The following is a 12,915-nucleotide window of genomic DNA, read 5'->3' on the forward strand; positions in this document are numbered from 1 at the left end:
TCTGGTTTTAATTGTATTACAGTATGCAATTATCTTCCCTGTGAATGTGCTACACAGACAAGACAGGAGACAGTGCTACACCACAGCCAATTAGAGCACTGTTCTCAGACCAAAGCACAGTTATTCACTTAACACCACACTTTCAAGAGGAAACATACCTTCAGCATTTTCTTATTTGCTGTGTTTTTGCCACATTCTCTTCTTAGTTGCTCACTCATTGCTTGCAATTCTCTTCCGAAATGGATCATTCTTTCAATAGCCGCTTGGCTGCCACCACATAGCTGACGTCTTAACTGGCTTGAATCTACTTCTGCAAAAATGATATCGTCATCACCACCGCTAACAGAGCTGGCAATAACAATCTACAGATCTAGAGAATCAATTGATTTCACTCAAAAGACATCTGCCTTCCCAGAGAGAAAGCGCATTGGGCCAGAGACCTTGACACAACGTGCTCCTATACCGAACACTCTTCAGTTGCTCCTTTATAAACATAGAGACTTAGCTAACTAACAGCAAAGGCTGCCCACACACACTGTTTATTTTGCAATGGTTAATTTTAAACTAGACTATAAGCCACACTTTACCCTAAAATTTGATGGGAGTTTAAAATGAATAACAACAACAATTAAGCCCACTTTTTTAGTTCTTTGCCACTGCACTTCTAAAGATACACCAAATCCAGAATGGCTAATAGAGGGTAAAAACTCCTCAACTTCCCAAACAGCCATGATGGATGTTGCTACAAGATGATCATTTTGACTGTTCGTACTCCTTGTAGAATAAATTATTTTAAAGATTTGGACATTTCAGGCTTCTTTTGCAATCAAGCAGAGCACTACAATTGATTTATTTAACATTTGCTAATATGTTACCCCATACGAGGAATTTTAAGGGTTATTAATGCAGTTTATGAATAGTTAATCAATGCTTGACTTCTCTGAAAGTTCTGCCTTTTTAAAATTTACAACTAAAGCAATCTTAAAAGAGAAGCATTTATCCATTCTTTCCTTTTTTATTAATTTAAATTTTGAATCAGACTTTGATTACAAAACCATTCTTCTTTCCGATTTTAACATTGCTACTCTGTGATATATTTTGACCCCTACTTCAAACAAGGATTTGTAAGTGGCTGCTTTACTTTTTTTTTTTCCTTAGATGTGAGCATATCATCTGTGGAAAAATCTACCTACTTAGCTGTACGTACACAGCACTAAGGGGAATATATAAATATTCTGAAAAGCAAAAAAACCACCTAACTCAAACTGTGATGTGTAATCAACGTAGGTTGCAGAGCCACATTTCCTTTTTACAAAGGTGAAGCACCCACAAGTCTTCAAGCAGTGGTGTTTGCTGCTATCTGCTGCCCAACCTAGGACATCACTTTTCAAAGGCAGAAAACAACTACCTTAAAGAAACCACACACAACAACTCTGTGCCCTGTGCAGCTGCTTCATGTCTGTCACAGCAAGCCTCCATGGAGAAGGCTGCAAGAGAGTAAAGAAGCGTTTTGTCTTTTCTGTCACAGAAATGAGGCCTTGTTATTATCCAGTTTCAGAGCACAATGCAGGGAAACGACCTGGAAATGTGAATCTGCCCCCTTCAGGGCTGTAACAGAATCATATTCGCTTTTCAAAAGTTACGTAGTATTTACCAGCAAAGCTGCATGACTGGCGGCAGCAGCACATGCCCTCGGAACTGTGAAGCATTCACAGGTACCTGTAAGTACTACCGCATTCTGGAAGTTCACCAGCAATGTCCCGAGTTTCATGTTTCATTAAAACTACCTATTAATTGATGTCTGATTAAAGCAATTGTTTGAGAAGACAGCACCATAACTGATAACTGTAAAAAGCATCTTGTTATGGTGTGCTGGTGATCAGAGGGCATTTAAGTCTTCATTTGTCACTAACGACAACAGGTATGACTGAGTATAAAGCAGGTTAAGTAAAACAAAGTTATTTTTTTAGACCACAACCATGTAAACCAGGATTTTTTTTGGCGGAAAATGTTTGTGGGTTGTTTGTTTGTTTAACATCTCGGTTCCCAAATATAGCCCTTGTCTTTATCATTTAATATTAGCACTTTGCGTTCTTCAATATGAGCGATTTGGATTTTCTGCTCTTACTGTCGAGTGCAAAGATGCCATCAGAACCATGAATGGTAAGAGGACCAGGAAAAGAAGGAGAAGCAATCTGCCAACCCTAACCCAGGCGTGCTACACAACAGGATGTTTCTTCCCAAAGGTACTTCCTTAGCAATTTATGTTTCCCCAGTTCTCACACTGATATTGGACCACCTGAATCAGTGATTATAAGATTGACATCTAATAACAGCTAAACAAACAAAAGAAAAAAATTAAGATTTGAGCTAATATCCCTAATTTTCAAGTTGGGAAGCATTGCAAGTAAAAACATAACCTTGTTGCCATCACTTAATAAAAATGTAAGAAATATCACTGCAGACCCATTTCTGTGTCACATTCTTCCATTTCGTGATCATGTTTAGAACTACCATTTAGGAAGCCATTGGATGAAGTCTCAGCAACCCCATTGGAGTAGTGATCTGTTTCCATGTCTACATCATTGCTGAAAAGAGAGTAATAAATAAAAGTTTTATGCATATTTAAGTACTTAGGGGTTATCTTCTTCACAACTTCAGCACAATACTTCCTCATCTTGGCTACTGAAAAGCTACTTCTAAATGTTACCAAGTTAGACCACAGTTCTTCCTGTAGCAACTGGCGGTGCCAGAGCACCAGTGAAATTTAAGGCTCTCTCAGCTAACATTAGCATTCAGAAAAATTGCACGTGTCCACCACTATTCCAGAATAAGTAGTACAACACTTACTAAATACACACCAAAAAGTTCTTACCTTGTTCATATATCTGTACATACATAAAGCTGGAGAAAATGCATTGAGAAAATACACAACTCACTTTTTTTTTTTTTAAAACGCAGTTAACTCAATACACAGCCTACTTCGAGAATATCATATTTAAGTAAATAATTATTTCAAAAAAAAGCCTCGATCTCTCATTTACTGTCAGCGGAATGATGGGGAAAAAGAAGAAAAACCCAAAGCAATTATTGAATAAACCAGGACACTGAAGAGATACTCAGAGCCGGATTCAGAGCGTACAGCTCCTCACCTTACTTTGCTTGGAGCAGGTCACAGAAGCACTTTTAGAAAATGCCAGCATGGTTTTGGGACTGAGCTTTGCCAACAGTTACATCCTAGCCCATTCTACTTCATCATGGAAAATGACAACCTAAAACCTCTCTCAAGACCAAAAAGATTCAATTTAAAAGTTTAATATCTTGCTTCTAAGCAACGAAAAATACTCAACTTCCTTTGAGGAAGAAAGCCAAAAGGCCTCTCTGACTGGGCAACACTGCAGCCAAGGAACTGCCTTCCTCCTGTGAAAAATCTCTAAGTTGCCTGGACACTGCCAGGCTTTTTTGGCAGAAGAAATTGCTGACAGACACAGAAATTGTGAAGCTAAAAAGTAAATTGTTACTCTCTTTATTTTTTCCCCCAGTCATCACTATCCAACTGGAACAGGTTTTGTTATCACCACCACATCACCACATCCTAGTTGGTAATTTTGGGAATCCATCTTGGGCAGTACAGCCAAGTACTGTTGTATTTCACATCAACTTAGGTTCTGCTGCATCTGTGCAACCCAGAGCTTAGTATTTACTGGTTACGAATAACCATATTAACCCTGGTTAATGTATCTATTTTCATTCGCCAAATTGAATGTGTTTGCACAAGTGACGGACTGGAGTAGGCAAACAATTCTTGTGTGCGCAATAGAAGGCAGTCCACATTTCATATCACACAGAATCACAGAATGTTAAGGATTGCAAAGGACCTCGAAAGAATGAGTCTCAGTTGTGTTTACTTTGCAGATACTGCCACAAATGAAGAGAGTATTTGGAAAACTTTTCATTACCTACATGCAGTGTGCTTAAATCAATGTCAGTGGTTTAAATTAAAATCTCAAGTGCCAGAGAGCTAGTTAATCTTCACAACTTCAAAAGTGACCATAAAGAGCTACAAGGCAATTTATTTTTGTCCATTGCATTTCTTTAACCAAACAGGAGAAAAAAGTCTATTGAGTCTGAGAAGATAAAACAAAACCAAAGCATGCTGGAGTGATCACAAGCTGTTGGCCCCTTGCACTCTTTTAACTGTACTTGGTGGGGGTGGGGGCAGGGGCGGGAAAAATCACAGAAAATTCCACTGAATACTCCCATCTGGAAAAAACCAAAACATAAGCACAATACAAGCCTTAATGTAAGTCAGAAGCATCTGAAGTTTATTCACCTGGAATAGCTGTTAACCTGCTGTGATCTTGATACATTTATGTTGTTGAGCTCTGGTACATTCAAACTGGTGGTCGTGTGTTTATTGTGACAATAAGACTGATGCGCTTTATTTGATATTACTCCATTACTGCAACTACTTTCAAACCCTGTAAGAAAGTTTTAATAATTGTAATCATCTACAAACTTACTTGCAAGTATGGATTTACAAAAGTGAAATAAGCATGGTTTAATTGTTCCTGGTCAGTAGACACCAGATTTGCCAAACAAATAAACTTATAAACAAATACTTCGCCTCTGTGTTTCATGTATTCAAACCTTTAAAGCTTCTAAAGTGCAGAAATTAAACATTATTTAACAAGTACCAACACATACGTGAGAAGGTTTTCCATTTGTATTTATACACCAGTAAACCAGAAAACTGCATCAGAGTAGAATCATTTCTTAGAACTGATACATTGTTTCTGAAAGATCTGAAAATCTTTTCTAGGCCACTGTAATCACTCTGGATGGAAGCAGACATGCATTTTACTACTCCTAATCACATAATTCTCTCAATAAATGCGCAGGAAAATTCAGCGCTGGAAATACTTTACATGTTGCTACACTTAAACACAACCTCCCTCCTTCCCCATATAATTATTTTAATTGTTAATATTGTGCTGTGCTAAATAAAGTTACATCCTGCTGTGAAATTGTGATGTCTGGCTAAAATGTCTTCTGACCCTTCCAACATAGAATCAAGAAACTGCTAGTCCTGAAGAACGAACAGACAATCTGAGTGGACCTCCACTCACACCCATGACAGCACAGTCTTGACACAGAGGAAAGAAAAGAGAAGCTGGTGCCTTTCCAAGGGCAGTGGGATTCTGGTGGCCAGGCTACACTGGCTTCCTGCTCAATGCCACCAAGAAGAATAAAAAGCTTTACCAGCACCTAGGTGCTCTCAGAACCACTTCAATTCTGCAGACTAAAATCTGGCTGCCAGCAGAGAGCCTTTTATGTAACTCCACCACGCAGCTCCTGGTATCTCCTATGCAAGAGCAGCTGTTCCAACTATTTCATAAACACCATAGGAAATGGATCGTATAGACCACTTAACTGGATTTAAACCACCTTGCCCAAGCCACAAATTATCATCAAAAGGATAACAGAAATTTGCATCATAACTTTCCACTTCCCGGAAGCAAGCATTTCTTAGAATCAGTGGCAACCTACTTTGCAAACCCTTAGTAAAACCAAGAGCACATAACAAAAAAGATTTGAATCTATTTATACACTTCCCATTTCCCCTGTGACTGAGAATCACATATTTTAGTTATTAAAACTACACTTTTATACAAAGCATTCAGCATCAATTTTTAATTAGAACAAATTGTTAGTCTGTGAGTATTTTTAGCTTCTCCCGCTACTTAATTCTACAAAAAAAATCTACACGGTTTGGTATTTCCAAATCTATGGGACGTATCCTTCACATCGACTTACCAGAAAAGTGTGTGCTGCTCCCTTTGCCTGTTGCCAAATTGTGAATATTCATTCCATGGCTGGGACTCATGCTAGGACTACTGAATGAGCGTGGGCTAACAGGGTAACTGTCTTGAGATTTTGGACTGTGGCCTCCCAAACACCGCACTTCGCTGTCTGTACCATTCACCATCTCTATAAACTGGCGCACCCTAAACAAAAGGCATAAAAGTTAAGCTAATAAAACTACTAACACACTTCAATTTACCAATGATAGCAATGATTTAATTTTAGTGCTAAATAGACAAAAAGTCTGACTCAACAAAATGCTGGATGTCAGTAATCCAATCATCAACAAGCTTTGGAGAGGGAGGAGAACAGGAATCTTATCCTTTGAGAACAGACTTTGGCAATAAGTCCTCAAAGTTCGGAGAACTAAATTGCATTTTCTTGTTTTAACTGTTTTGCTTTATTGGCAGGGGCAAGGTTATTTCCTGAGGATATGTCATTACGTTGTCATGTCTCTCATTTCTCTCAAAGTAAATGAGAACACACTTTTGATCCTCTGGAACAGTAAGCATTAGATGATAACTTTTAACATTAAACATTTGCACTAGAAAACAGTTTGAAAAGCAAGCTCATATACAAACCTTCCCTTTAGAGGTTGTGTCTCTTTGTTGATTTTATTTTAGATAAGGAGGTTTTACTATAGACTTTAAAGAAGCTCAGAACTACTGCTTTATGTTTTAGGCTTGGATAGCCTCAATAGAACAAGCAAAATTTAGAAAGATACATCGAGGAAGAGATACGTTGACATTGAGTGAAGCTTTTCACCAAAACGTTTGCATTTTGTGAATTCTGTGGCAAGTCTGCAGTACTAGCACGTGAATTCTGTTCAGCACTTGAGCATGACAGACTTCAAACACATTCCAAGTTACTTAACCGAACATAAAAATTGAAGTGCTTTGTTCTTATAGGAGATAACAGGTTTTTTCCGCATTCAAACACTACAACGTGATACAAAATTCTGGAGGATCAGTGTGGCTGGCAATTAAAAATGCCAGAATGAAGGTGACTATTGTGTGCCTGGGAAGCAGAGAGAACTCTTTGGGATTATGGAATTTCCACAGTAGTAGCCAGAGGTTTCAAGTAAAGTGACAAGGAGTGAAACAGCTCATTTAAACTGGTTTTTAAAGCCAGTCACCCATCTGGAGGAGCAGACAATCTCTTTACTTTCTTGAATATGACACTGTATCGGTTTACATTTTAAGTTTTACTTGACACCCAATTTGAATAAAATTGATTTGAAAAATTACAAAACTTAGTTCCAGAGAACAAGTCTACAGTGAGATGTGAATTATGCTGCAAAACAAGACCTTGATGACAAAATCTAGTTAAATGTGTAGCAAATAATACAGCATAAAAAGTGAACTATATACATTTTCTAAAAAATGCTGCTTAACTTTGTTTAAAATTCTGTGAAAGCTTTAAATGAGTAACTGTCTTGTCTCAGAAGGTACTGTGTCATCTATAAACACACATCTGTATAATTTGAAGACTCACTTTAATGCAAATAAGAGATTAGGATTTCTTTCTAGTAAACTTGGATACAACTGTTGTGTTGTTTCAATGGCTTCTCCCATTCTTCCTGCTAAAACCAATTTCTGAATTCCTGTTCACCAAAAAACAAATAAGAGATTAGGATTTTTTTCTAGTAAACTTGGATACAGCTGTTATGTTGTTTCAATGGGTTCTCCATTCATCCTGCCAAAAGCAATTTCTGAATTTCTGTTCACCAAAACCAACATCAGTTAAATGAACAGCTTACAGATTAATACATGTAAATTAATGATCAAAAGACACACAGCAAGGTTTTTTCCTCTTAGAAAAAACAGTGTAAAGAAAGATCACGCTTCCTTAAAAAGTTCAACAGGAAAACTGAACAACTGCACTCCACCTACATATATCTAAATGAGTACTCAATATTTTTATTTATTGCCAACGTACAACTACCTTCTACTCAGATTGCTCATTTAGAGGTAGATTAAGATTGCAGACACTCTTCTTCAATTTATTTCTCATTTTTGTACCTTTATAAGTAAGCACACACCAAACTATCATCACCCAAGAACATCCAAATTGCATCCCACCTCCCACAGGTTCAATTTTGACTAAGAAGAAGAAAATTTAGGTGCTCTCATTTACAACACATACTTCTAGCCAGGTTACAGTTGACTACACCTGTCCACAACAGTCCATGCTTTATTGATGCTTCTGTTGCAGTAACCTGGCACAAGTTGCAAACAGCCCAACAAATGGGTCATTTTTCAAGCAGAGACGTTTCCCTGTGTGGTGTTCCATGCAGTCACGCAAACACTTGTGTTCATACAGCAGGGATTTAAATGAACAGGAAAGACACTGTTTAATCAGGCTACCAAGCAGCATTGCCACAGCGAGTTAGAACTGAACTGCTGTTATTTTTCCTTGTCCTCTTCCCCCTCACATCTGTAAGAAGGAAAACTCAAATTTGATTTACCTTATAAAGCATTTTCTAAACTCTACCCCTCTTCACAGTGGAGATAAATGTCTAATTATTTGTCAAGACTAAGTTCTATATTCCTGTTTGTGACTGACCATTAGCTCTCACAAACGAGACATTATCTACATTTGTTTAAGACAGACCACAATTTCCCATTCAAAAGAAAGCAACAGGTAATTTCCACATTCCGCTACATCAAACAAGTTCCAAAGCATTAGTGCGTAAGTTCATCTTAACCAGCTGTTCTTACATATATAACTTTACATGATAGCAAAGAACTATATTAGGGAATAGTGCTGAAAGGAAATTGTACAATGATGCTTAAGAGGAAGTTTTATGTAATATTTAAGGGAGGAAAAAGAGGATGTAACATGCTTTCCAAGGCTTACTTTGTCTATTTTTAATGGAAGCTAATTCTTCTAGCACAGTCTGGTCTGTGGATCTGGCGAATGCCTCTGCTGTTGCACAGTATCCATGGTGAACTAAGTAAGATGACACCATTCTAAAAACAAACAAAAACACAACCCAGAAACACTAATTAAATACAGGTAAGAAACAAAGAACTTCTTGAATGTAAAACCCCTTTTATTAAAAAAAGGGACCGAATTAAAGAATTCTACTTGAAAGTCAAATTTCTGTACAAGTCAGACAAAAGCAATTCAACTTAGGAGTCAGCGTCTTCTTCAAAACACTGTACAGAAAAAACAATTTAAAATAATTGTATTATTTTATTATGATGAATTTTCATAAAAATGATTCATCACTCAAAGGTAGGCTCAATGGCAACACTACCTTCTAAGTTTCTCTTATTGCTCATTACATACACTGAAGTGAAATTTCTGCACGCTAAGTTTTTATTTTCACTAAAGAAATGAAAAATCCCAAGCCGCAACCACCATTTTTCCAAGTGAGACAATTAACGAGCCACAACTTAACCTGGCATGCTGAAAGGCTGAGAACACGAAGGGAAATTTCCAGAGCCCAAAGTATTAAAAACTACCCATTACAGCCACAGCAATTTTTCTAAACTCCTTAACAAACATTAGATAGGTCAAATTGGAATGGAAGACTTACACTCATCATTATAAACTCTTAAGTAATAATGTGGACAACTCTTCCCCAAACATTCTATTCACACTCAATTTTATACATATTTATCAAACTTATGTCAACAAAATTTGTACTAGTTTTTAATACTATCTGTAATTTTTTGCACAAGTCAATAGTTACAATATTTAAAAACCTCTGAAATAATGCAATTATTAACTTCTTTTTTAAATGAACAACATTCAAAGTCTTACTTCTGAATCATTGTTTGCCACTCTCCTTCCCGATCTCCTATCGGAAATCTGTCAATCTGTGCTTGAATTTTGGTTCTCCATTCTCTCATGTAGTCTTCGATGTCAAATACAAATGGGTGTTGTCCAAAATTAGCATCCACAACCTCTCCTGGCGTTTGAAGCCCTACTGTAGGATACAAGTTTGGCTGCAAGAAATTTTTTAATTAGTTTTTTTCTGCTTATCCCAAAGTCCCAACTTTTTTTTCTCATCTCTGTAATATCCCCAATGCTACTAGTAGTGTGAAGCAGCAGCAAATAACAGCTGGACAGATCATCCAGAGGTAAAGCAATTTCTACCAATCCAGCAATACAATGACTGATTATTTTTTATTCCCAGTGGTCATAATTTTTTTACTTTGAAATAAGAAAGCCTTACTGATCATTCCTTTCTAGTCAGAAAAATGTACTTTTAAAACTGTGCTAAACTTTACAACTTTTTGATTCCAATTTTACAAGATATTCAACACCAATTTTTAAATGATTTTTAAACACCAGGATTAAAGTTTCTTTTAAAAAGAGAACAAAAATTAAACTTACAAAGTGAGTCATTTTCCTTTTGGGGTGAAATAGTTAAAACATCGCTGAATTTTAGTGGTAAGAACTGACAGGATAGAGAACTCATTAGCCTCAAAGTCCAAGTGTAGCGCCTAAAAAGAACTGTAACAGTGCATTGAAGTTCTCGTAAATTCCTGGACTTGTATCTACAAAAAGACTTTAAAGCATTTATTGTTGTCTTTGTTTTATTTTCTGCTTAGAGATTAGGTCTCCATGCAAATCTGAAATATGCCAAATATGAGAAAAATAAAATCTGCCTGTTGGGATTAAAATAACTTTCTTAAATGTACCTGGCATCTCAGCAATGGCAATGCAATCCGTTGGGGTTTTGGGTGGGTAGGGTTTTGTTGTTGTTGTTTGTGGGGGTTTGTTTGTTTTGAATTTATAAATACACCTACATCTTATTTACACTGCAACCAATGGTGGTATGGCATAATGGTATGCTGATCTATGGAAGTATATGCTAAATAAATTAAAGCTATCAGAAAGAAGTTATCAACATGGAGGTCGGTAGGAACACTGAGGTCTGATGAAATGAAAGCAAAATACTCTGGTTGCTTAAACCATGCCCAAGTGGATTGTGCCCTCATCTCCCCCCACCCCCCCCCTTTTTTTTTTTTTAAATAAACCTTGCTCATAGTGTTACCTAATCTAGACTAATCAAGTCTCAAATCTGTTCATGAGATGAAAACAATTGATTCTAATGAGGAGGGGTCTAGCTTTAAACTTCAGACGATACTGTCAGTTCTCCTGTGCTGGTCCCATGTGCTCGTGGGGAGCCCTGCTGGCACCCCACGCATTCAGGACAGCAGCAGGGGCTTCCTACACAAAGTACCCAATCCTGCGGCGGGGCTGAAAGGTGCCATGGGTTACCAACTTCATTTTTCCTTAATATCTGTCCTTGCCTCCTAAGGCCATATCAAATGGAGTAGCTGGCCAGATGGAAATGCATCTCACGCTGCACCCTAACTTGATTAGATCAGAAATGAAGTGGATGAGGGGAAAAAAAAAAAAACACACAACAAAATAAGTGCAGTATCATGCCTGTACCAGTAGCATAGGCAACACATTTATAACAGTTTTAAGGAAAGTACAATTTAATTGACCAAAAAGCTTCAAGGATTCAGATACCTGCGGCTTTCTTTAAAAAAAGAAATTATTTTGATAACTTTGATCTTACAAACGGTATAGAGAAAGACTTTGAAAATCAGGCATCAAGCATGAGTTACAGTGACCACGTCTTAAGTAGCTGGCCTTTCTGAAAACGACACACAACTGTGGACATACATGTGTACTCACATGCACAATGCTGGTGTTTAAGGTAGCTTTGACTTTGTACGTAAGGCCCGTATGTGTCAAAGAAAGTATGTAATAACTACTGGTATATATTACTTTCTGCTAAACTTGCATTAGAATGCCTCAATGTTAAAAACCTGAAAAGGAAAACTGTGAGGACTTTTTGATTCAATTAACAAGCCATCACTGAAATGATGATGAGAAATATCTTGATATCAAATCGGTTAATAAGATTATCATTGTATTTCCAAGAAGCATAAGGTAAATGCAAGTTACATTTGAAATATCTGTTTATAATATACATGAAAGCTGTTTGAAAATGCACTTATCTTACCGGTAAATCTGTGAAAGCGATGCCTGTAACAAAGAGAAAAATTAAGATTAATTTCCATATGTCTGGGTTCTAGTCTCACTTTTTCAAATGTATCATTATATATTCAGAAAACTCACCCAAATAATCTCAAAAATATTAAGTATGGTGACATCCATGATGCTTAGGTACAACTAATGCACTTGAGTAATAAAGGGAAATATTTGGTGAAAAGTAATTTTCATTCAATTTGCTCTCAATTTTGCAAAATGGGGCTTAAGATTTAGCAAACATCATACAGGTATGCAGATTAAAAAGTATGAAAATTCTGGTTATAAATTAAAATTAACAGGAAGAGTAAGAATACACAAAGATATTTTTTACTTGCATGTCTTAATTCTGGCATGCCAAGATTTAACAGTGTCTTTTCTTGTTTGTTATTACTTTTCTTCATTAGTCAGCATTCTCTTTACATGAGCAGCATGTGCCTCTAATAGTCCAAACCAGTCTGGTAAATGCTTCACTCTAATCCCACCAAGGTGCTTTGTTTTGGTTATCAAACAGTAGCTTAATAGCTTGTTATATAATCACAAGCATCCAGCTACCCATAAGACCAAGGCAGTGATTTTGATGCCTCAGGATTAGAGAAAAATCTGACTTCTATACACTTCAGGAACTTCAAGCAATTATTTGGCCGAGGCAGGGGGAAGCTTTGAGTTAAAAAATAAATACCAGGAAATCTCCTTCTGACAGCAAATGGTAACAGCATTTCATAATTTCCTTTATTGTTGCAAGTATTTCTTCAATTTTTTTTAAGTGCATAATGATTTGAATCCACTTATCCTTTCAAACTCTTATTTGTTTTGTATTTCTGCCTTTTCAAAATTAAGATTAAAACAAAGCTTTTTAACTTTTTGCCCTAAATTACACCCATGCTTTCCATCTCTGCTCTTCACCAAGATTGCAAATCTCAAGAGCATCTGGATTCCTTACTCACACCTTTGATACAAAGAAATGTCATATAGAGTGAATCTCAAAGCTATCATTTTATTTATTACCTGTTCACACCCTAACTTTTT

At 36.8% G+C, this 12,915-nt stretch overlaps 1 protein-coding gene across 4 annotated transcripts in view; it reads right to left on the reverse strand.

Moving 5' to 3' along the window:
• The window catches only part of RANBP9 (RAN binding protein 9), a 40,176-nt gene that overhangs the window by 1,945 nt on the left and 25,316 nt on the right, over window positions 1-12,915 (reverse strand). The window contains exons 5-12 of one of the 4 annotated variants that reach the window (XM_065627806.1): window positions 11,861-11,883; window positions 9,637-9,821; window positions 8,725-8,837; window positions 7,360-7,468; window positions 5,818-6,008; window positions 4,334-4,481; window positions 2,515-2,588; window positions 159-310 (exon numbers count right to left, since the gene is read on the reverse strand). In XM_065627806.1, coding sequence (XP_065483878.1) covers window positions 159-310; window positions 2,515-2,588; window positions 4,334-4,481; window positions 5,818-6,008; window positions 7,360-7,468; window positions 8,725-8,837; window positions 9,637-9,821; window positions 11,861-11,883 — 995 coding nt within the window. Of the gene's footprint in view, window positions 1-158; window positions 311-2,420; window positions 2,589-4,333; window positions 4,482-5,817; window positions 6,009-7,359; window positions 7,469-8,724; window positions 8,838-9,636; window positions 9,822-11,860; window positions 11,884-12,915 lie in introns of those variants that run through there. The other 3 variants (XM_065627805.1, XM_065627804.1, XM_065627807.1) reach the window with 3 other exon arrangements.

The sequence above is a fragment of the Caloenas nicobarica genome, chromosome 2, assembly GCF_036013445.1.
Source record: "Caloenas nicobarica isolate bCalNic1 chromosome 2, bCalNic1.hap1, whole genome shotgun sequence".
Classification (NCBI taxonomy): Eukaryota; Metazoa; Chordata; class Aves; order Columbiformes; family Columbidae; genus Caloenas; species Caloenas nicobarica.